We start from the raw sequence: 26,150 nt of genomic DNA, 5'->3' as shown, positions 1-26,150 counted from the left end.
TATGATAAAAGAAAAAAACCCAAATAATTCAAAACAAGGCATGGTGAAAATAAAGTCTTTTTTTTTTCAGTCTTAAGATGCAGTCCCCCTGTTTCTTTCTCCAGAAGATACAAATGCTAATCATTTTCCTGGGTTTCCTACTACGATGTATTCTATGCCTCTAGTTGGCATTCAGATCTGTCCCCCCACTCCTAACTCTATGGGAATAAGGCCATTCTAGGACACTGCTGGACATTTTGTTCTTTTCTCCTAATGTTCTACTAATGACAGGACTTTCTCATGATTTTTTAAGGACATTGTAATGAAAGTCCAGTGTGGCAATTGGAATTGTGGCTCCTGAAATCTCATTGCCCAGGTCCCAAGCCAGGTAATATCTATTACTGGCAGCAAGATCTTGGGCATGTTACTTTACCAATATGAGCCTCAGTTTCCTCATGTCCAAAGTAGGATAACTAATAGTTGGAACTCTTAGGCCAATTGTGAGAACTGCACATGTCCACACAGGTGGAGTGACTGAGACAAGCAAACAGCAAGACTCAGAAGGTTAGTTACTGTCATAAAGCCATTGAAAATCACAAAGTCATAACTTGCAATGAACCCTCTGTGATACGATTTTATTTTTGTTCAAATATATTTTTTTATTCCTCTCCATTTAATCGAGATAACAGATAGTTGAAGATAACAGAGGCAAAGGACCCACAATCCAAGGCAGTGAAGGAGAGATGGACAATTAGACGGGTCATGTCAACATGATGAACTAAGTGCTATTGAAGAGGTGTGTAGAGCATGCAAGAACTTTCTTCTGGCAGTGAGAGACCTTGTCATGAGCCACACAGGCTATGATGTTCCTGTGGCATGAAATTTTAGCATTAGTGATAAAGAATAAAGTACATCTGTGGAAGGAAGTTTCTACATAGATGTTCAAGATATCTGTTTCTTAAACCTACATTTCCTAATACATGTTTCTTTAGCCTATTTCCTCTTTTGGACAGAGGTGCTTTTATTCAGTTTAAGAAATGTATTTGTTAGCTGATAGCAATGGCATTTATAAGAAAACCCACTGAGTAATTTTCCCAGAGAAATCTCACTCATTGAACTGATTCCCAGACAAGTTCAAATCTGTTCACTATAAAATGCTTTCAAAGCACAGCTGAAAGGATTACAAGGGAAGCTATAACAAGCTTCAAGTTCAACTAAAACCAAAATGATAATTCTTCTTGGTACATAAAATCTCTGCAAGGTCAAAAGTTTTTTAAAGTATATTTTGCCAATAATTAACCTCAGAATGAACATTTCACCATAAGATTTAATTGAAGCCAGTAGATTACTTATTTGAAATAACATTGATTCACAAAATTTTAAAACATAAAAGATTTGCACATTTCGTTGAATTTTTTTCTTTTTTTTTCTTTTCTCTTTGTGTGTGTGTTGTGGGTTGTGTGTGTGTGTGTGTGTGTTGTGGGTTGTGTGTTTGTGTGTTTGTGCTGCTGAAGATTGAAGATTGAACCCAGGGAGGCTCTATCACTGAGCTGTACCCCCAGTGCTTTTTATGTTTTGAGACAGGGTGCTGCTAAATTTTTGAGTCTTGTCTTGAATTTGTGATCCTCCTTCCTCAGCCTCCTAAGGTGCTGGGATTATAGGTGTGTATCACCACTTCTGTCTTTTCAATAGCATCTGTAGTCTGTGTTTAAAGCATGAACAGAAATCTAATATTAATTTTAGCCTGATGACAATTTTTACTAAGAATTTTTGTGATAATCGTTTAATTATATACCATAAATCCATAAGAAACACTTGAATATAAAGCAAAAGACACCTTGGAAAATCCTTACAGCGTTAATTTCCAGGTGGCAGCTTTGCTTGAATCAATGTTGTCATCTTGGTTTCATGGACTCTGGGGCCTGGGAAACCTAATATGGATCTTTCCAGGAAGCTGAATACACATGGCCATATTGATGATGCAATGAGGATTCTCATTCCCCAAACAGCTCTACCTCTAAGGTCTCAACTTCCCCTTTTAGTGGAGTGATATATTCCCTTCTGAGAACACTTTGATGAACACATCTGCCAGAGAAGTGGATATGGACCTAAATAACACAGTGTGTCCTTTTAAGAAATATATTTACCTTTGGTAATGATGGTTTGAGTCTATGTGCATAAAGAACGAAAAGTTACAAATAAAGTTAAATTTGTAGTGTTCCCATAATGAACCTTCTGTATCTTTGAATTGCTTCACATCTGTGCAAATCCTTGTGCAAAGTATTGTGCTAGGCAGATAAGGGTGCAAAAATGAAAAAGCCCAGACAGAGCTTCAAGAAACCATTAATTTAGTCAGTAGGAAAAGAAAAGTACTTTGCAAACTATATGCAAGAAGGAATAAAATACCCAAGGGATGTCCTAGGAAGAAAAATCAAAACCATGTTCCTTGAATGAGCTGACAATAAAGTAGGCTTTGAAAAGTATTAAGTGATTTTTGAAGTATTGCTTTTTTTCTGATTATAAAGAAAATATAGTAAAAATTAAAATATATACATGGAAAGAAGAGAAAATTAAAACCTTTCATAGAAGGGGAAATACAAATTGAAATAAAATTTCACTACTAATCGAGTCAATGTAAATTAAAACTGCAATATGATATTTTTCTTTATCCACCAGATATCTAAAAGAGAAGGATTAGACAGTACTAAATATTAGAGAAATTTGGGGGGTAATAGATATTATCATCCATTATTAGTAAGTGTATAGTTGGGAGGAGAATTTTGCACATCTCCCATAACTGAACCTCAGGTAGAGATGCTACTTCTAGTGTCCACTTAATGAAACACATGTAAGCAGGAGAAAATATGAGCAAAGGTGTTTACTGAAAAATTGTGTGTGAAAGTAAAATTTGGGGGACAGACAAATACCACAAACAACACAAATCCGAGAAAAAGAACTTAATTTTCATGAATTAACTTGTACAAAACATTATTTTCAGTTTCACAGTGTGATATTGGTATGAAGTTTTTAGGATTGTTGGTAACTTGAGGAACATTTATCAGGTTGCTTTCATAGGTGAGTTGTGAAGTTCTAGAGCATTTTTATTTATTTATTTATTTTTAGTTGTCGATGGACCATTTATTTATTTATTTATTTACTTACTTATTTACATGCAGTGCTGAGAATCAAACCTAGTGCCTCACACATGCTAGGCAAGCACTCTACCACTGAGCCACAACCCCAGCCCAGTTCTAGAGCATTTTATGACTATGTACAGTTTCCAATCTCTTCTCTTCTTTCATTATTATTATTATTATTATTATTATTATTATTATTATTATTATTTGTACTAGGGATTGAACCCAGGGGCACTTAACCACCGAGCCACAGCCCCACAACTTTTTATCTTTTATTCTGAGACAGGATCTCTCTAAATTGCTGAGGTTCTTGCTAAGTTGCTGAGGCTGGCTTTGAATTTGTGATCCTACTGCCTCAGCCTCCAAAGCAGTTGGGATTACAAGTGTGCACCATCACACTCAGCAGTTTCTGGTCTTAAATATTGTGAATTGGCATCTACTATCCACATCACTGGAGTCTGCACAAGTGAGAGGACCCAAAGCTGGAGCTTCACTGGCTTCACTGTAAACTTGCTTCTGATGACTACAAAAATCACATTTCTATCTCCTATATTATTACTATTGTTGTTGTTATTGCTGTTACTGGAAATTGAACCTGCCTTATCACTGAGCTACATCCCCAGCCCTTTCTAGTTTTTATTTTGAGAGAGAGTCTTGCTAAGTTGCTAAGGATCTTGCTAAACTACCCAGGCTGGTCTGACACTTGCAATTCCCCTCCAAGTAGCTGGGATTACAGGCATGTACCATGGCACCTGGCTTGTTTCTATTTTCTTTTTTAACCAAACAATTAAAAATGTTTAACTTAGTAAATGAAAATCACATATAATTCCTCATTACAGAAAAAATTACAACCATCAGGTTAGTCTATATTCTTTTCAATTTTTGTAGTGTTTGGATAATTTTTGAAACCCTGCAGACTTTTATTTAATCTTTACCTACATATTTCTAATGATGGATGATTCAGTACTTATAGAGGAAAGATTAGCCATTCTTGCATGATTGAGGGACAGAAAACTTTTGCCTCCACTGAATTGCCACCCCTGATGTACAGCTTTCAAGACAGTCCCAGAGCTACTTCTTGGAGTTACATAGATGAGAGAACTTCAAATGTATCTTTCTCTTTTCCATCATCTTCATCTACTCTTTTTATGACAGACTTTCAGTTCATTTATCATCCAGGGACCTTATTATCCAAAGACCTATTTCCTCTGAATATCTTCCGTATTTTAAATTTCTATCTTAAAGATAAGTGCTGGCAATCAAAACAGAGAAGGTTAGCATCTCTCTTGTTCTTGCTGCTGGTCACACATAAAAAGCCTGAGATTGCATTACATTAGTTTCTTCACAACTGCATGGTGTGACTGATTCATGCTGAACCTACTGTTAATTAAAACTCCCAAGTAGGTTCTTTTCCTCTACTGGTTTTAGAAGGGCGATGTTTTTAGAGTTAAATCAATGACAAACCAATTTACTACTGGGAAATACCAAGTAAAAAGTATGCTACCTTAGACCACAAATGTATAGCGTGTCAGTGAGAATCTCACCCACACCTTTGCCTCAAGTCTTTTCTCAGCTAGTCCATCAGCTCCAATCAATTTTAATTTAAAAACTATGTGATTTCACCCAAGTAGCTTCCTCCATGTCTTCATCTGTTAAGGCAACTACTAGTAAGGCCTACAAAGAAAACCTTATTTTCACACATGCAACACTGTGTTCTTTTTTTTATTAATTAATGTATTTATTTTAGTTGAAGTTGGACACAATACCTTTATTTTATTTATTTTTATGTGGTACTGAGAATCGAACCCAGTGCCTCACATGTGCTAGACGAGTGCTCTACTGCTGAGCCACAACCCCAGCCCCAACACTGTGTTTTTATTTTTATAAACTTTTTACATGACTTTTTAACTTTTTCAGATAAGAAAAAACTATGAGATTTATAAATTATACCATATATTATGAATATGCCAGACATTGTCCTAGGTGCTTTATCTATACATTGGGAAAAAAGGTTCATTTTTCTGAACCTTAAAAATTATTTTTGTCTCACTTTCCCTGAAGAAGTAAAAAGAGCAAGAAATTACTATTTATAACAATCTATTAAAAACAATGTGTTATATTCTTCTTTTCTCCCCCAAGGCCTACACATTTTCACAATTTGTCTCAAGGTTAAGAGTCCACAGAACAGAGACTAATCAAGCTTCAAAAGAATATTACTACTGGGTTTATAAAATTATTAAAACTAGCAGTTGACTTTGAAGGAAATAGTGGTATTATCCCTTCCACGATACAGCAACAAATTAGGAAACACCCACCCACTAAAGAATTTTCATAGTTGCCTCTTGGTAAGGTACAGGAAATAAACTGAACCACAGAGCAAGCCCGCAGACTAGATCCAGAAAGCTGGTCCTCCATGTAGACTTCTCTGCTTTCATTCCAGTGCCTCCTTGTGCTAGAACCTTCTGCAAAATTGCTCCAGCATGTTGAAAGCTTCAATGTTTTTTTTATCCCATTTGATTTTTCAAAAGTAATTTTTATTAGTTCTTTTTAGTTGTATATAATATTAGGGTTCATTCGGACCCACTATATAAAATGTATTTTATATCAGTCCCTACATAGACCAACACATATATCTCACAAATATACACACGCGGAGTAGCAGGAAACAACACTGATCCTTCCATATGCAACTTACTTGAATACTTTCATGTCTATTCATTTTGAATAAATATCATTGTGACTCACTAAACTCACTCTAAGACCTCAAAGAGGTTGCACTCAGTATTTGTTTTTGTTTGGCACATGGTGTTTGAAAAGCCCTGCAAAGCATTGCGACTCAAAGTGTGGACTGACCCCATCGACATCATCTGGGATCTTGCTAGAAACACACATCAGGTCCTACTCTCAACCTGCTGAGGTCCAGGTGATTGTTATGCAGTTTAGAGTTGGAGAAGTACAGATGTGAAGGATTCTTGGCCCTAAAAACTTCAGTTCACTTCAATAAACTTGATAGTTCAGTGTTTGTACCTGGAGAGAGGGGCAAGACAAAGTACTAACTGGTTTTTGGTACTCATCAAAAGGAAAAGGGAAGGATCTTCAGGTGATCATAGTCAGAAATTGCCAAATAGCTCCCATTTCAGTGATATGGACAGTAAATGGTATGGGAGGGGAGCTCATGGAGGGCTGGAATGACCAGGGTAAACTTCAAGAAGGAAGAAGATCAGGAACCAGGGCTTGAAGGTTGGATATTTAATTGATTAGTAAAGAAAAAATGACATTCTAAGAGGAAGGATGGCATGAGCAAAGACATGGGGGTTCATGTATGCACTGTATATTGAGGCAACAGAATGCCTAGTTGAAACAGCGAGCCCATGTTGGGGACTCAATGCAAGACAATGCTGCAAGAACTGGTGGGCCAGAAAGCTTGCAATTTAAAATATGAGCCACGCCTCCATTTATAAATTGCATTTCTTGGGCTGGGGTTGTGGCTCAAGTGTTACAGAGCTCGCCTAGCATGTATGAGGCACTGGATTTGTTCCTCATCACCACATAAAAATAAAATAAAGATATTGGGTCCACCTAAAACTGAAAAATAAATATTTTTAAAAATTGCATTTCTTTCTTTTTTTTTTCTTTTTAAGGTGTAGACAGATTTATTTAGGAAGGTAGATACATATTCAAGGGAGAGTGGGCTGTCCCAAGATTGAGAAGCAGCCTAGATTGTGCATCTTTGATGATAAAACTTCTTAGTAAGCTGTGTCTACAGATTATTCACAGATTTAATGATATATTCTTCCTCTTCCTGACAAAAAGAAGTGAAATAGAACCAAGACTCTGTCCCAAGAGAGCTGCAAAGAGGATTTACATTTCAATCCAAGGCGAGAACAGAAACTTCTGGTCTCTAGAAGGCCCGGAACCAACAAAAGAACTCATCTTTAGAGAAATTTCTCTAGTCTTCATTTTCAAAATTATTCTCACTTTTGAATGACACTGACACACCCTTTGAATTCTCTAGACCAAAAACTAATAGAGGCATCATTCACTTCTCTAAATCCATGGCTGGCATAGCTAATTGATTTGTCTCCTGTTTTTGCTGAAGCTATAGCTCAGTCTCACAGTCCTGAGCACAACAGTGATAGAAGACAAGATGAGCCTATCAGGCTCTCCCTCTCCAGGCAATCTTTACTTGGCTAATAAAACCTCAGCATTTGAGTTATTCCATGGGATTTTCTGGGTGCTGTTTTATTTACCTTCTTTTTTTTTTTTATAGAGTTGGTGCTGGACACTTTGACTTTGTGAAAGATAAAGCTCCTGATCCTCTGTGCAAGAGAAATCCTGAGTTTAGGATAAGGAACTGTTTTATTTAGCTCAAGAGCTTTTGGTCCTATGATTGGTCTCATAGTTAGGTATATCCAGGACAAGATGGTATTGTCTTTGTAAGCATGTGAAGTCACATGTTCACAGGTGTGAGCTTATCTTTCCACTGATCAGAGTGATGGACCCTGTTTAAGCGGAGAGAACCAAGGATCAGGAAAGTTTTCTAATAAGGCTGCATTCAGGCATAGTGTGATGTGGGACAATCTTTTCAGAAGGGATGTTTCTGTGATGGACTCAGCACAGTGGTGCCTTTCTAGATCACTATTGTAAATGCCCACATTTACAAATGCTACTAGCAGAGCTAAATGGTGAGGCCATCTGTCCCTGGCTTTAGAAAACAGACTTGAGTGATGACAAAAGCCAACTATGTTAGCCATCAGCTAAAGGCAGGTCCCAAGTTTTCTGGTGGGAGTCAGGGCCCTGTTGGAAGGGAGAAGAGAACTCTGTGGGAGTTAGAGACCAGGAAAAACCTGTTCTTGAAGGAGTCTGAGGAATGAGACCAGAAGTTCTGGGGGATGGAAACAGTGAGATAGAGATAGAATAGAGACTCAGAGATTCAGAGACACAGAGTGGCACAAAGAGTCAGAGTCACAATTATCAAAGAACTGTACACAGATAGATAGAAAGAGACATAAAAACAAAAACAGATAAAGGCCCACAGGCTCATGCAAACAGCCAACGATACTAGAAACAGTGACTTAGGACACACACATACAGACCCAGTGAACTGGAGATGCAGGCAGAGAACCACAGGTAGGTAGGCGTAGGGGCAGACTTATAGAGCCTATCCGGAGATGGGTCGGCACATCCAGAGAAGCCTGTGACTTGGAGTGACCTGAGGGATAGACATGGCCACTGACTTGAAGGAGGAGTGGAAATTGCATCTCGTCACAACAAAGGTCCTACTCAATTCCCAGCAGCACGCACAGGGGAGGAATGGCTACAAGACCCAAAGAGCATCATGAATCCTGGTGGTTGGGTACAGGAAATGCCTGGTTTGGACTAGAAAAAACATTCCACAAATAAGAATCTGAGAAGGCCTAGATGGGATGGGCAGGGATTCAAAACCAGAGATTCTTGGCAGGGATTTGTGGGGAAGGGGCTTTGAATGAAATCTAGTTGACTCTTCACTTAATGATTGCTAAGTGATTACTCAGTGATTACTCTTGTACCCTATATTTCATAAAATGTTAGTTCTGAGTTTATTGTCTTTGGTTTGTGGTTGCCAGACAACCTGCCATTGTGGGTTAGTACAGGAGACAGAGAAAGACACTTTCAAGAAGCTACAGCTGCAGGAAAGAGTCCGAGTCTTGGGGGATGTAAAAAATACAGTCAGATCCTTGTTTTACTGGTTACCTCTTCGCTAGTCTGTGGTTCAGATGATACCTCTAACTGATGTCAGTTTATCCCATCAGTAAAAAGTGTTGGCATGAGGGGCCTGAATGCTTCTGGGGTGATGAATGCAAATCCATTACCAGGTTGGTGTGGTGGACAGCTCATGGGCTGGAGTCAGGAGTCTTGAGTTCTGGCCTTGGCTTCGACTCAACTTGTAGCAATTCAACCAACACTTAAACATCTGCTCTTTGTCAAGTGGTAGGCCAGGATAGAGAGGACAAAGATGAATAACCTACATTTCTGCTCAGTTCCTAAGGGGTTCACCTCAAAAGGAGAAGGGAAACAGATGGCCAAACCCCTTAGCACCTCAGGATTAACATCTGCAAAATGGCTCCAATTTTATTTGGTGAATCAATCCAAAACACTAAGTACCAGTAGCAAATAAAAATAGAACAGTAACATGGAACCCAGGCAGCTCTAGAAATTTATAGTGATAAAACAAAGAACAAATTTAAAAATTCTTGTGTGATACATTAAGGTTTTCAAAATATCTTTGATTTCATTTTGAAAAAATACACAAAAGCAGAACCAGTTTTGTTTGGATGTTAATCACTTATCATTCTTAGCGTAATGGAATTACTGGTTTCCGCTCCTGTTCCTTCCTTGCTGTTCCAGATCAATTTTTACTCTAGTTTCTCATTCACCAATCTGTAAACTGCCTAATTAGATTTCTTGGCTCTGGACCACTGCCACCTATATGCTCAACTGCCCAAAATTAATCTATCTCACAATAAAACATGATGACCATGGAATTCCACATGCCTGCAAATATTCCATATTGTTCATTGACAAATCTATTTCAGGCCCTCTTGAATCTGGACCAACTTAAAAATCCAAACTTTGACACAGGGCTGCAGGTTGGCCCAAGATGGGAACCCACAACTGCTCTGAGACAGAGAAGGAAATGAAAAGTATACAACCAGGAAGCAAGAGCAATATTATGCACATAGTACTGCCACAGTGTTGCAATTCAATCTGTGTGTGTCAGTGAGTGTGTATGTTCACAGAAAAATATTTTTACAAAACTGGAAATAATTGGACAATATAATTTAGTTGCTAGAACATGGTTGATATTTTTTAATGCATTATTCCTTTAGTTTTTGATAATGAATATATATTATGGCAATTTTAACTGTTTATTGTGAATAATTTTAGATATACAAGAAAGTAGAAAATAGTATAAATAGTAAAATAAACAATGCCCACATTTAAATAAAACCAATGCTTCAGATAGGGAGGGTTTTTGTTGTTTGTTTTTTGCCATCCTAGGATCAAACCCAGGACTTCACTCATGCTTGGCAAATGCTTTACCATTGAGCTACACCCCCAGGCCCCATAGTTTAGTTAGAATAATTTTGTTGTTGTTGTTGTTTTTGTTTTGTATGGGGGATTGGACCCAGGGCTGGTTTACCACTGAGCTATATCACCAGCCCATTTATTTTTTACCTTGAAACATGGTCTCACTAAGTTGCTGAGGTCAGCTTCAAATTTGCAATCCTTCTGCTCCCAAATCGCTGGGGTAGGAGGCATGCATCCCACTACGCCAGACTAGTTATAATAGTTTGTAACTTTTTGCCATGTTTTTGTTTATCTACATATCTTTTGATAAACAGCTTGAAATTACAGACATCAGGCTACTTTAACCCTAAATAATTCAATGTGTGTCTCTAACAAGTAATATTTTCTTACATCATTGATATCAAGATGAATTAGACGATGGCTCTTCTGCTTTCCTCAGGCGTAACTGGTTTTAAACAGAGAAGTGGGCAGGCACCAGTGGCAGGGCCTCCGGGGGACCCAGACCACAGAGGAGCTGGAGGTGAGCTAGACAGGGAGCTAAGACCCTGCCCATTCACGTACCCCATAGCTAGTTTCAATCAGGTCCACTTTAGGAGGAAGAGCCAGAAGTTTATGGCCTCGAAATAGGAATTTAGCCTATTTATTTATTTAGCCTAAGGGGAATTGTAAAAGACAGAAATTAATCCAGGGCTTAAAAAGAAAAAAAGGTCCAAGAGTCCATTAAGAAAATAGAAGTACAAGGGGGAAGATGGGGTGGAAGCTCCTCACAGAGCGAGGTGGGACTGGTCCAGACGGGTCCCAGGGACTGGGTGGCCTGAAGCTTTGTGGGCTCCTTCTATTTTCTCGGTGGCATGTTTGCCACTTATACTCCTTGACTCTTGGGGGTTTTTGTCCTTTTTTTTTTTTTTTTTTGNTTTTTTTAGTCCTCCTTTTTCTCTTCCTTTTTTTTTTTTTTTTGTATCAAATGTCACCATTTCTGACTTCAACTGACAAACAAGACTATCTTCTCTGCTTCCAGTGATCTTCCATACCACCACAGGGAGCATTTTCTCTGGCCACTGCTGGGGCCCCCCAGCCCACACTGCAGAGCATTCTAACTACGCCTGCCTTGCCTCCTGTCGCCGCACAGATATTTTTCCCTTATTTCAGTCTCCCCATGGTGCCTTGCCTAGTGTCCCCATTCAACAGGTGACCCACAGGAGAGAGGAAGACTGGAAAGCAGCCCCGCCCACTGTGGAGAACCGGGGGGCATGGATTTCCATGAGTAAGGAGAAGGAAGTCACCCACCAAGGAACAGAAAACACAAAAACTGAAGTGGAAACTCAATTAACTCAAGAGGAGCGCCTACTGCATACTAGTTACATGCTACCAACAGCGCAGAAGAATCACCTTCCATTTTTAGAATCCAAGATGACAGAATTTTCACAGAAGGGGAACTTTGTAGATTCCTTTAGAGTGTGTTTAAGGTTAACTGGAGGTGACATAACATTTTAAATTTTTAAACAGCTCCCTGTATTTCTATTAGAGAAACAGGCCATATAATTCCAGAAGCTAAAAATTACAGCTTAAAAAAACATAAGTCCTTATACACAGAATTTGTCTGTGTGTGTATGTGTGTGTGTGTGTGTGTGTGTGTGTGTATGTATGTATATACACTTTTCTTTTTTTTAAAGGAATATGATAATCTCTAAAGCAGCCGTAGTGTTTCCTTTAGGTTTGGAAATGACAGTTGTATTAGTTTCATGGAAGGATTAGCCAGCTTCTGGGCTTCACGATGATCTTTGGTCTAGGGCCAGAGTGGTACCCTTGTGATTTAAACTGTGAGGGGCAGAGGGCTTTTCTTGGTAGTTGGTGGCTAAAAGTAACTTAAGGAAGTCTGACAAACTGACATAACGTCAGCCTTTCCTGTCTTTTGCTTTCCAAATTGTTTCTGGTGAAGGACCTGCTCTTGAAATATTCTTATATCTCAAGCAAATTCATGGAAAGCTTAATCTATATACATCTTAACCTTTGCTGATATTTTCATTTATGTACCTTAAGTTGCCATGCCAACTGTTGTTCTTCCTACTACCAATTAAAATCATTGGAAACTCATCATCATCCTTTACTCAGAATCTGTCTTCAAAACAGGAATCTTCTAACTGCACACCCCACCCCCACCCCCGCCAATCTGGGGCTGAGAAGACCACCAGGAAACCTCCACTAGTTCTTCTATGCTGTTCTCTTAGGGCTCTATGTTATTCTTGTCCAGCTGATCCAACCCAGCTAGCTGGGATGTTCTAGCATCTAACACGGGCTGCTTTGTGTAGGCATCTTCAAAGTTTGGCTCGTTTTTTTTTTTAAATATATTTTTATTTGTAAATGGACACAATATCTTTATTTTATTTATTTATTTTTATGTGATGCTGAGGATCGAACCCAGTGCCTCATGTGTGCAAGGCAAGTGCTCTACCACTGAGCCCCAGCCCAGCCCCAAAGGTTGGCTCTTAATCCATTACAAAATAAGACTGGAAGAACTGGATGCAGAGCGCTCACTAGTCCCCATCCTCCTTTCTAGTAGGGAACAGAAGTAGCCAGCGGGGATGGTGGGGGGTCCTGGGGGTCCTGGGCAAGGGGAGCTGCCAGATCCATTTGGCCACTTGGGTCTGGCCAGAGGCTGCAGAGACCAGGGGAAGGGGGTTGAATGCAGCCTCCATCACTGTACCAAATCCCTGTCTTGATTTTTGAAAGTAGAGAAGACCTGACCACAATCTCTGTCTGCTTCTTACCCACAGTTGTTCACACTGGTGGCACATTAGGGAACAGGCCTCACCCCCTCCCCACTCCCCCTAATCCCACACCATTAAAGTATAAGTGAAACTGAGCCACAGTTTAGGACAGGTTTTTTTTTCTCCCCTCTTCCTCCTTCGCTTTTCGGTACAGTAATGCACTTAGGCTGAAAGAAAATAAATGCTTTTGGACTGACACTATAAATGAGACAGGGATGGAAATGCATCTGAGTTGCTTGATTTAGGGACTTGAGAGAATAATAATCCTGTGCTCTAAGCAAGTGACTTGGAAAGAAAATGATGAATTTACTTCAGCTCAGGTTTCAATTTACAGAACTTATATATTCTAGAGCTTGAAGAAAAATAGAACTAAGACTGATATATGCTTTTTTAAAATAATTTAACCACTAAATTATGTGTATAGCTATCAAAAATATAACATAAAATTTACCTAACTACTCAAATAACCTACTGAAAATAGTTAAAAACTTAAGTCATTAAAGTCAGATAACTTCCTATTATTACGTGTTGTTGTTGTTGTTATTATTATTATTTATTTGTTTCCAGGAATTGAACCTAAAGGGAGTTAACCACTGAGCAACATCCCTCAGCCCTTTTTATTTTTGGCCCAGGGTCTCACTAAATTGCTTAGGGCCTCCTAACGTGCTGAGGCTGGCTGTGTACTTTCAAGCTCCTGCCTCAGCCACTGCGGCCCCTGAGATTATAAGTATGTGCTGCCAAGCCCTGTGTCACTATCATGTATAATTAAAATGCACCAATGAAAATAAATAATTTTTTAAAAATAAAACCATCTACCTTTTATCTATCAATTACATGACATCATTTTTTATGGAGTTTTTTAAAAAACTGAATTAATCAGAAGGTTTGATCCAGACAATACCCTCAGTAAGCTAAAGCTTCAAAGAACAAGTTTCATTTAGATTCACAATTCTGTCAAAGGCAACAAGTCATTGTCAGGATTATTTAAATTATTACCTGTGAAAAGCATATCAGTGATGTGCTAGAAGGCTAAATACTGGCTCAGGTTAATCGTAAAATATTTGATTTGCAAACATTAAATATTAATATTAAAAATATTAAACCCTTGGCAGTTTGAACTTGTCCATTCCTTGGTAGAGGCAAATAGCTTGAGTTTGTCTCTATTGGGGAAATAGACAAACTGTAGAAATCAGGATTTTGTTTACTCCCCATCCTACCCTAGGGGAACCATGCTCCTGAGAGTTCTTCTGGTGGAATGAAAAAGTTCTAATGCTGATTTATGGTGATGGTTATATCACTCCTTAAAGTTAATAAAACTTATTGAACTATGCACTTGAAATGGTAAATTTTATGTATGTAAAATATGCCTTAACTAAGTTATTAACCAAAATGACCCCCCCTCCCATAAAAAAACAAAACAAAACAACATTTATTAGTGATTTGAAGATTCAGGTACACACCCAACACACTTAAAGTAAATAATAAAACCACACTTACTCAATGCTTTTGAGAGTAAATATTCTATGCAGTGAGTCTCAGTCTCAGCCTCACTTTTGAATCACTTGGAGAGAAATGCTTTTCCCAGAGATACCAAGAATATTTGTCTGTTGTGTAGTCTGGGCACCAGGAATTTAAAAACAAAAACAAAAAAAAACTCCTTGGGTTGTTCTGGCGCATAGCAAAGATGGAGAACCACAGTGATACGCAGTTTCCCCAGATAACTACAGGTTGCCCATGTTTTTCTTTAAAACAAAAACAAAAACAAAAACTAAACTCAACTCATATGTTTAATGAATTTCCAGTTTTTCTGAAAAGAAGAAGTCTAGACACAAATGCACTTTTTTTTTTTTACTTTTTTCTTTTCTTGGAGACTCTGGACTTAGTATCGAGTGTCTATTCTTTTTACAGGGAAGGAAATGTGGAGTTTATCTATAGTGTCTTCCTCCTGGCAGCACAGTGGTCTACAGGGACATCCTACAGTTCCTTTGACATCTACGTGTGCACCAATAGGACTCAAGCACAGATCTTGGGTTTAAGGATTTGTTTAGTTTAGGGCCAAAATTGAATATTTTCTCTGTCTCTCTTCTCCCTTGGGGTTTCTTACTACAGTGAGCTGTCAATAGATAACAAAACAGGGTGAAGCCTTAGAGCTTAATGATTCAATATAGTTTTGACACCCCAAGTCTAGCTTGAGCACTTCGATTTAGTGATACCTGTTTTAGATGCTCATGGAGGGGCCTTCACCTTTTCTCTTTGGAGATTCAATAGAGAAGGACAGAGATATTATGGAACTCTGACTTCCTAGTAGCAGGAGTTTCCCTTTTGAAAATTCTACCTAGTGCATCTGATTTGTCATAAGAAGGTAGATCAATTCTGAGACCTCAGTTTTAAAATCTAAAGATGGGAATTACTGCTGAGCATGGTGTGCACACCGGTAATCTGGGTGACACAGAAGGCTGAGGTAGGAGGATGAACAGTCCCATCCCAGTCTCAGCAACTTAGCAAGACCCTGAATCAAAATAGAAAATAAAAAAGGCTCGGGATGTAGCTCAGTGGTAGAATGCCTCTGGATTCAATCCCCAACATACACACACACACACACACACACAAAAGGAAAGGAGTCACTGAGAAATTTCACAGTAATACAACACAAAAAGATACAATTCTTTTTCAGTTTTTCCTTGGTTAAAGACATGGCCCTTGGGATCCCAGCTTTGCCATTTCATTGATATTTGACATTGATGTTTGAAAGATAAGCAAGTTATTCAAACTTCCCTTTGGTGCTTGTTTTTATTCTTTGTAAGAAGATGACAACAGTTTCTATATTGTTGGGTTGTGAAGCTCTATCTAGAGCTATTGACCCAGGCAGAAGGTGCAGGTTTGGCCTCTTTGGAAATGCAGGTGTCAAAACCAGTCTCGCAGGGTTATTCCCAGTACATTAGGTGGGAGGTCTGGTTTCTCTAGAAAATTCCCTTTTCTTCTCTTGTGTAATACTTGTTTCTTGAAGTAAATATCCTGAATGAGCTGTGTCATCTAGTCCCTCTTTAAAATAGAACTCTGATGACTCCACCTACCTACACTTACCTATTTGAGGCAGAAGTTTTATTCTGTTCTATTGGTATTTAAAAGGCTCAAAGTTGCCCCTACAGATATACATACAAGAAAGAACTCATGAATGCAGTGTGAGGAGAAAGAAACTAATGAGATTGGGGCAAAAACTTCCTCATTCTCTCTCTTTAGAAAAAGTCCCTCTCACTTACAGTAGGGTAGGCTTTCTGTTTACTTTACCAGCAACAGCCTGTCAACAGATCACTGTACAAAAGTCTTTAAGAGCACATTTATTTGTAAAGCAGAGCAATATCAAGGAAACTAGGCAACATCAAATCACACATCCCAATTCTGTCCCTATTTTTAAAGAATGTCCAATATTTGACTTTTGTCCCATGTTCTATATTTATCTGCTTTCACATTTGGAAAAAATAATCTGTTTTTACAACAGAATTAGGCCCCCAAAGGGAAGATACCTGACACACACAGACAAATGAAGTGGCCAGTTTAGAAGACAGAGGTGGCAGAGAGAAAGAAAGAGCTAAGGATAATCATTAATTGAGCTTTCAGGATGGAGTAGGGGTTAAGTTCACCCAGAAAACACTTTGAAAAGAGGATTTTCTCTCTCACCCCAAGTCCTGAAGCAGCTCAGCGTCTCCATCTGATCTGCTCCACAGATCCAAGGGATCCTGGGTACTCATTTTCCTTTCTGGAAGTTCTGCTCTGCCCATTCGTGCCCTTCCGTCCGCCTGTGAAGCCCCTGCCAGGTGCTGTGGGGAAGAGGAGAGAGGGGCTCAGCTGCTCCTTAGACTCTTCTCCTCGGGTGAACTGGGAGCCTGCTGTGGCTGTGAGTCTCCAAACAGTGAGGAAGTGAAACTTGGTTACTCCTCCCACTGACTCTGCCACCCTGGCCCTGAGGCTCTGGCAGGAGTGTTCTGTCAGTCAGGAAGTATGCAAACTTAGGTAGCTACCTGGGACACCCACACACATCACCGGCAGGCAGTTTCTGTCAGAGACATAGAGGGGACCATCCACCTGGTACAGGACATTAGTTCAAACTCTTTCCATGAGGCCAAACTATAACTTCTGCCTAACACTATGGGCCAAACTATAACTTCTGGTTTTTAGGGAGAATGAATATACTCATTCACTCACTTTCCTTCTTTTCTCTCTTATGCACACAAGGAGCACTAAGGAAGCTTCCATGTCAGGAACATCTGTAGAGCTGGTGGAGAAATCAGAGTCAAACTATCAGTTTAGCCCTGAAGTGTACGTTTTAACACTGTCTTGATATTTCTGCATAATCACTAAAACTTTCTGAAATACCTTGATACTCAGCTTGGGACTACTCAGAGACATGTTTCTTCCATGAAAGAGGAATAGGGTGAAAAGAAGGTAGGAAAAAGTTATAGAGGTTATTCTTAAGTTCACCTAATGGGACATACTATAATTCACTGGACTTACACCTGGTATGTCTTTGTGTCTATATTTGTGTAATAGAGGAGAATTCTATTTGCCTGGATGTCTTAAAGGGTAACTGCAGAGACTCAATCCTTGGGAAATAGAACAAAGTTCAGTTATGAGTGAATAATATATGTTGCTTCTGTCCTTATCTCTGTATGTTACCTGCTGGAAAGAATGTGCTTTTGGGTGCTGACTCATGTGTATGGTGTGTGTGTGTGTGTGTGTGTGTGTGTGTATGAGTGTGTGTTTGCCTACCCCTCCCCACCACCACCTCGCCATGACCTGACTAACTCAGGTTCACCAGGATGCTCTATAACTTATTTTTTTCAGTGTGGTCTGAGAATTAGCAGCATTAGCCAGGTGAAGAGTGTAGAACTCAGGGTTTATGCAGTGTGTTAAAGTATGAGGAGGACTGCTTTGCTGGACAGACACCAAGACAGCAGTGTGGTTCCTAAAGGATTTAGATGCTCGCTAAAGGCTGTTCTGTACTTCTGTGTCATTCCACCCTTAAAATTCTTCCTTGTGACCTCTGTTTCCCATTGGTTTGTGCAACCCTGGCTTACTTTTCCTGAGTATCTAGGGAAAGCTTGGGTCGAGTAAGCTCTGATCACATGCACGTGATGGTACAACAACGTTTAAAATTCTTTTGGCTACAGGTTTTTCATAGAGGAATCAACTGTGCCCTTGAACAGAGGCCAGGGAGGTACCAAATGTGCACACAGTAGAGATAGGGGAACGGCCTGAGCACCAGATTTCCTGTTCCCTTTCTATAGCCCTTTGTTTAGTGTTTTAGTATCTATTTCGTTCCCATTTTAGCAAATTCTATTTTTTTTCCTCTTTGTTAACTTGTCTTTTGGGGGTGGGGAGGAAAGTAGCAGAATTTGCTCAGATGACCTCTTATTCTTTTTTCAATTTTTTGCCTTCTTCTCTCCTTTAGCCATCCCATTTTACTGCCTTCTCCTTTGATGTCATCCCCCCATTTTGTCATTTTTTCTATTTTCCAGAGATCCTTCCCTTCTTTGCCACCCCTGCCCCACTCTCTACACATTTAGTATTTTAGCAGTACTATCTGCTATAGCATTACTGAATGGTTTCAACAAAATACTGGACTTTTGTAAAAAATATTTGGTAATGTGTTTTTACATTAGATTTTCAGATATTATAATTATTTTTATTAAAGAGACTTCAACTTTTGCTTTCATATCCCTTCCCAAGGTATATTTTTGAAAACCACATACTTCACTGGCTGTTTCAATAATCTCTTTTTCAATCCTGCTGATTCACAGCACTGAATTTTTCCATATTGGCCTTAGACACGAAATGGACATAAATGATCAAGTTCGTCTTAAAAATTTTGGAGCATCTTATTCTTTGTTGAAAAAAATGTGTGTTTGTATATGTTATATACATGAATTTATACACACATATATTTTTGTGTATGTACATATATGAGTACAAAAATATTCATATGTATGTGTGTGTATATATGTATATATATGATGTATGTGTGTGTGTGTGTGTGTGTGTACACACTAGAGATCAAACACAGGAATTCACATTAGGCAAGTACTCTACCCCTGAGCCACTTCCCCTGCTTTCTTTGTTGAAAAAATATTTTACTTATCAAGAAATGTTAGGGCTGGGGCTGGGGCTCAGTGGTAGTGCATTTGCCTGGCATGTATGAAGCACTGGGTCCGATTTTCAGCACCACATATTTTTTAAAAAAATATTTATTTTTTTTAGGTGTAGATGGACACAACACAATGCCTTTATTTTTATGTGGCGCTGAGGATCAAATCCAGGTCCCGCCTGTGCTAGGTGAGCGCTCTACCACTGAGCCATAATCCCAGCCCCTCAGCACCACATATTAATAAATAAATAAATAAATAAATAAATAAATAAATAAATGTCTATCAACAGCTAAAAAAAATTAAAAAAAAGAAATGTTAGACCTGCACTAGAATTACCATCACATTCAAATTATAAAATTTTTCATAAAAAATTAGAGAATTTGTGGAGAGTTATTTTGGGTATATTTGAACTTCATTAGAAGAAAGAGCTTCTGACAGTTGGTACCCCTCTAAGGATAAGTTTTGAAAAGAAACTTCTTCATATAGCTAAAGACTCTCTTGATCTTTTCCTAACTTATTTATCTCTACAGAAAGCTCAAATATTGCCATGTCTGCTCTTCACTTGACTGCCATCAATGCCAGTCCTGCTTGAGCTCCCCGCAGAGTAGACCTGGTCCTCTTACCTCCCATGGTTGAGTTTTTGCAGTTGACCAAATATGGCTTCTTCTTCTCTGTTACTTATGTAGGTGGGAAATAAAGGATATAATCTGAGAAGGAAAACCCTGGCTTGGGGTTACTATGGACCAAGTTGATTATAGCTCAGTGTTGAGGGACCTTCAGTCACTCACTGCCTGTTCTCTCCACCCATGAAACAGAAGAAATGTTTGTTTTGTATTCGAGTGGAACAGGGAACAGTAGAGAAAGAGAGAATTGACCATTGTTCTTCCCTTCCAAGTCAGCTCTCCAAAAGAAAGGCTTCCATTTCTCCTCTTAATTCTGTGACAAGCTCAGAACTGCCATATTGCTTTTAAGAAATGTGCCATTGACTGGAGTTGTGGCTCAGTGGTAGAGTGCTTGCCTGGTGTGTGTGAAGCACTGGGTTCTATCCTCAGCACCACATATAAATAAATAAATAAACAAACAAACAAATAAATAATCAATCGATCCATTGAAAACTAAAAAAAAAAAAGCCACCAAAACAAAAACAAAACCCACAAAATATGCCATGAAGTTTGACTTCAAATCATCACCTCTGTGTTCTCTGTTGCAAATATGTGTTCACATCTGAAAGGTTAGTTCAATTGGTTGTTGTAAATTCCCTGGTCCCTGTTTCACTTTCTTCTTTGGTCCACATAAGCAGTACTAGTTTCTTTGTACGTTTGGATAAGGCTATCTGGATATGGCTGTAAGGCACCAACTTGAAGGTATAAAATTCACCCTAAACCTTCCTCTGCAGGGAGAGGAGGAAACTAGAAACAGAAATAAAGGGAGTTTCCTCAGAAAGGGAAAGGAATAACATAAAGACTTTGGATTTTACCTTTCTAATATATTCTTTTTTGGGGGGCGAGGGGCTGAGGGGATACCAGGAATTGAATTCAGTGGTACTCGACCACTGAACCATATCCCCAGCCCTTTTTTCTATTTTATTTAGAGACAGGATCTCACTGAGTTGCTCAGTGCCTTGTTTTTGCTTAGGCTGGCTTTGAACTCATGATCCTTCTGACTCAGCCTCTGGAGCTGTCGGGATTACAGGCATGCACCACCATACTCAGCCCCAATATATTCTTTACAAAATGATACCCCTCCCCCAAAAGTGGATGTTTGTGTGCACTTTACATGTTGAAATCCTACCCCCGTTGTGATACCATTAGCAGGTGGGGCCTTTAGGAGATGATTAGGTTATAAGGCGGAGTCTTCATGAATGAGGTTGGTGCCCTTATGAAAAGGACTCCAAGGAACTCTCTCAAACTCTTTCCACCATGTGAAGATACAGTGAGTATACAGCAGATTGCAGTCTAGAAAACGGCCCTCACCAGAACCTGAACATGATGGCACTCTTATGTTGGATTTACAGCCTCCAGAATTATGAGAAGTAAATATATGTTATTTAAAAGCCCAGTGTCTAAGGATCTAGGCACAGTGACTTGGGAGGCTAATGCAGCAAGATCATAGGTTTGAGGCCAGCTTCAGCAACTTAGCAAGGCCCTGTCTTAATATAACCAATAATAATAATTTAAAAATCTGGGAATATAGCTCAGTCGTAGAGCACCCCAGGTTCAAATACACACACACACACACACACACACACAGCTACCTAGTTGTACTACTTTGTTGTAACAGTCGAAACTGATGAAGATGCATGATTTTCTGAATGATTTAAAATTCTGAAAAAAAGTTCAGCTTGACCCATGGTGTGAGCTCCCAGATGCTCAGTAAATATTTCATAAAGGTTAATTTTAATCTTCAAGGAATAAAGGAGAGAAGCCGAGTGAAGACACCAGTTAGGCAGATGGATATCCAAGTGGTGCTGAGAGCTCCTTTGGGTCTTTGTGGGTCACGACTGATCACATGCCTCTGCTATGCCTGTCACCCCACTGTTCTAGCTGCTGTTCCCATAATTTCTCTCAGTAGTCATTCTACTTGCCTTAGGCCAATTTTTTTTCCTCTGCTCACCCACATCGGCCATGTGATGTGCTGACCTACTCTTGATCTCTGACATGTGGTTGAGTGTCTAGTCTCTGCTGCTGCATGTGGGATTCCACCACCACTTGCTTCTGGATTCCTCACCATTTGATAATTCTGTACTAGGCTGTCACAGGCCACATTCTGTCTACATTGGTGTCCTGACTGCTTTCTGATCTCCACATTCCTTGGGAAAGTAGCTGGGTCTGCGAGGTACTCTCCTTGTCTCTCTCTAGATATCTGTGTTCACTCATTTTGAGGGAGTGAAATGAGGATAATGGAATTCCAGAATCGTGCAGCCTGGAGGAGACTCATTTTCTGAAATTAGTGAGTTTCGGCTATACGAGGACTGCCTTAGCACACGCACCTCCGGAGAGTTGGGTCAGTCTTGGTTTGTCTGAAAATTCTCTCATATTCTAATCAGAACCACTCTTTAGGTCCTACTGTTGAGTAATATGGGATCATATCTGACTCCTTCCTTACATAGAAGGTTTTCTCCACGTGGTGATTTTAAGCAACGGAATTCTGCTGAATTCATCGAACCATCAGTCATGTCTGTGTATATCTAAGTCCCAACTTCAGACAGGAGTGTCTCAAATACCCTGAGGAAGGACTCTACCTGGGCAAGGAGCAGGGCTGGGAGGAAGTTGAAGAACTATGTCTCCACCCTTCACAGTGTGTCCTCAGTTGTAGCACAGCCCAAAGACCATTTTGACAAGCGATCTGGGTATTTCATCATTTTTCTTCTTCTCCAAGATGAATAAGCTGTTTAATTTTAGTATCATATAGAATCTATGTGGGGGGGCCGGGGTTGTGGCTCAGTGGTAGAATGCTTGCCTAGCATGAGTGAGGCACTGGGTTTGATCCTGAGCACCACATAAAGATAAAACAAATAAAATAAAGGTATAGTGTTCATCTACAACTAATATATATATATATATATATATATATTTTTTTTTTTAAAGAATCTATGTGCTTTTGTTACCTTCTCTTTCTGCTTAGAATGTTCTTCTCCTATGCTGTGGTTGGCCAACTCCTTTTTCATTTTCAACCCTCAGCCTCAGTTTTACCTTGTCTCATGATTATGTTTGACCCTCTCCTTTGCAGATTGGGTTAGGTGACATTCCATATTGCTAAGCCTCTCTACTGCCATCATGTACCCCATGTATCTTTATTACATTTTTGCCACTCTATTGAGATGAAACTTTTCTTTTTATTGATGTATGTCGGACCGCCCTCCGACAGGGGTTGAGGAGAGTCACTAGACCAGCTAGTGAGTGTCTCCTGGCTGAGCGAGAGGGTAAGTGTCTCGACCCGGCCCGCCACCCAGCTTGGCAAAAATCACACCTGAGTCGGGGAGTTGAGTCAGCCGAGATGGCACAGCAACTCAGTTTATTGTGGAGGGAGAGGACTTATATAGAGAGAGGAGAAGGGAGGTGGGGGCAAAGGCAGGGGCCAATCAGAGATCGGAGAGTCCCCCAGGTTGGGGTAGCCTAGGCACCCCAGTTACAGAAACAGAACCCCGTTACCCTAGTTACAGAAACAGAGCCCCATTACCCCAGTTACAGAAACAATACCCCATTAGATATGTGTGCCCCATTGCTGGGGAGTTATTCTTTGTGTTTGCGGAAGCCATATCTTGGGGCTGCTCAGGCACGTATATGGAAGCCATTTCTCAAGCTCTAACTGTCATGTACATGGAGAATCACAAAACCAGAATCACAAGACTGGGGATTTCTTTTTTCCCAGCGATTGCACTTCCGTGGTCAGCAGAGGTCCCAACAGATGTACTCCTTAGGATGGAACTTTATTACATAGACTGAATGAGAACTTAAGGAAGTTTGGTTCTTTTTTATGGGCCACTCAGTACAGACTTCGAGAGGAGAAACAGCTCAACAACTATCATTGAATTCACGAAAAAGACTTTCTGAAGGTTTTGGTTAAAAATCTAAAATTGGGCTAATTTTTTTTATTTTGGAAGTTTATCAGTTTGATCATTCTAGAAAGTAGGTGTTTAGATGGAATTAAAAGCACAGGAGATTTATTGGGTGGAAATGGCCATGAAGATAGAGGAAAGAAGACAGGGAGAGCCTCAGAACCCAGTGTATTAATTTCTTAGGGCTGTCATTGTAAGGGAGCCCTATACCTTTCACAAGGGTCACGCTGACACTCCTAGAACAAAAGACAGATTAATAAGAGAAAAGCATTAACAAATTTATATATCAAACTTTTAAGTGACATGGGAGCATTCAGAAATAGAGAGCAAAAGGCCCAAAGAAAATTTTATGCTAATTATAAAAAAAAAGTGAATAGTTGTGAATAAATATGATTGGATGAAAAGGATATGATTAATGGTAATAAACTGAGGGCGGAGCATGGAGGGGGTGGACAAGCAAGGCTTATCTATTCAAGTTATTCTTGGTCTCTCTGGGTAGCATGCCTTTCCTCTGAGTATAGGCAAGACACCTGCCACACAAGGGTCTTATTATCTACTTTAATAAGAAAGATCAAAATGACCTTTCTAGATTTTAGGGTTTGCTTTAGAGGAGGAAGAAGACTATGGAACAGGAGGTTGGGAGAAGGTGAGAGAGACAGCTTATGATTTAGAGGCCCTCCTGTTTCCTTCAGTTCAAACACACTGAGCATGCCAAGGTAATGTATTGGGGGTATCATGTTCTGATCTCCAACACCATAACAAAGTAACACAAAATGGTTGGTAAAAACAACAGAATTGTTTTGTCTCTAGTTCTGGAGGTCAAGAGTCTAAAATCCAGGTGTTGGGAGGGTTGGGTCCTTCTGGAGGCTCAGAGGAAGTGTTCTCCTCTCTCCTACCTTCTAGTGGTTGCTGGAAATCTTTGCTGATCTTTGGCTTGTAGATCCATCTCTTTACTCTCTGCCTATGTTCATACTACCATCTCTTCTCTGTTTCTTCACTTGGCCTTCTTTTAAGAATATAGGTTATTGGATTTAGGGCCCACCCTAATACAGTATAAACTCACCTTAATTTCATCTGCAAAGATTCTATAAAGTCACATTCTGTGGAACCAGGCAGACATGAATTTCCAAGAGACACTAATCCAAGATCAATTGATTCAAGGTCAGAAACTATAAAGTAAAAAAAAAAAAAGTTATTGGGGAGGCTTAGGAATTGCAATTGGGAACACATGTTCAGATAGCTGTGAATCAATATTCTAAAGGAAGCTAGGAAAGTGGGTGCTTACATAGGTGAAAAGCCGTGAAACCATTACAATGTGATTCAGGTTTTGTTTTGTTATTGGTACTAGACATTGAACCCAGGGGCACTTTATCACTGAGCTATATCCCCAGTCTTTTTTAGTTTTTATTTTGAGAGAGGGTCTTGCTAAATTGCTGAAGCTGGTCTTGAACTTGTGATCCTCCTGTCCCAGCCTCCCGACTCACTGAGATTACAAGCTGTGCCACTGTACCTGGCATTATAATGTCATTAAAATTGTTTGAAGAGAAACTCTTATTGAAATTAAAAAAAATGCAAGGGCTAGAGGGCTGTGTGACCAATGGAAGATGAAGGATGTGTATAGTTGGTAAAAATATCCCAAAACAAGAGTTTGATAACGTCTTGACACTCATCTTGCAGCTCTGGCACAGAGATACAAACACTCATATATGTACATACATCTGTAACCAGAAGGTGGAGGTGACCAAAATTCACATTCCAGAAAGCAGCCTGAGATACGCACAAGTCCTCCTTCTTAAGAGCCTCCAGGCTGCATTTGGGAAAGCCCTCTCGGTGTTGCTTTCATCGAGATTTCCCTTTTGTCTTCACATCAGTATAAGCTGACACAAAAGAGAAGGAAGGGGAGGTGGGCAGAGAGGGCCCCAGACTTGGTCATGCCCGTGGGGAGTCGCAAAGCAAGAACAGCAGAGGAGTTTGCTTGCACAGGACACAGCCCCACTGTGTTCAGTCACTCGTTGGGAACAGCTAGGGACAGACTGGCCTTGGCATGAGTGGGTAGCTCATCTGAAGGTGCCTGTGGGCTCACCACACCCTTGGCCACAGGCTCTCTCTCAAAGGGAGATCTAAATGAGGAGGAGAAGTGCTGCACTCCATGAGTGCCACAGGGTGAAGGGACTTGAAAATACAGAGCTGTGTCCCCTGGCTTCAGAGTAACCGAGAGACTCCATTTCTAGCTTTGGTGCTGCAAGTGACTGCAGTGACCATCGGCCGATTTCCCAAGCCACTGGCTGCCCACGGCCAGAGAAGCTGTGTAATAGTCCTGGCTTTCCTGAGTCTCTCAGCTTGGCGGTCCAAGCATGTCAAACAATCAGCTCCATCTCCAGAGGCTCACCAAAGACATCTACCAGGAATAGAAAGCCAGTGGAATCTTCTCAACCTTCTCTTCTTCCTCCTCTTCCACTTTCGTTACTCAATCTTCAGTTCCATGCTCACTCCT

At 39.8% G+C, this 26,150-nt stretch overlaps 1 protein-coding gene across 1 annotated transcript in view; it reads right to left on the bottom strand.

The window, feature by feature from the left end:
* Dapp1 (dual adaptor of phosphotyrosine and 3-phosphoinositides 1) overlaps positions 1-16,885 on the bottom strand; it is a 49,956-nt gene extending 33,071 nt beyond the window's left edge. The window contains exon 1 of the mRNA XM_048813860.1: positions 16,634-16,885. Coding sequence (XP_048669817.1) covers positions 16,634-16,734 — 101 coding nt within the window. The 5' untranslated portion in view covers positions 16,735-16,885. The remainder of the gene's footprint in view (positions 1-16,633) is intronic.
* Positions 16,886-26,150: the final 9,265 nt, after the last annotated feature.

The sequence above is a fragment of the Marmota marmota genome, unplaced genomic scaffold, assembly GCF_001458135.2.
Source record: "Marmota marmota marmota unplaced genomic scaffold, marMar, whole genome shotgun sequence".
In the NCBI taxonomy this organism is placed as follows: Eukaryota; Metazoa; Chordata; class Mammalia; order Rodentia; family Sciuridae; genus Marmota; species Marmota marmota.
The sequence above is the reverse complement of the archived record's forward strand: the minus strand, read 5'-3'. Positions and strand labels throughout refer to the sequence as shown.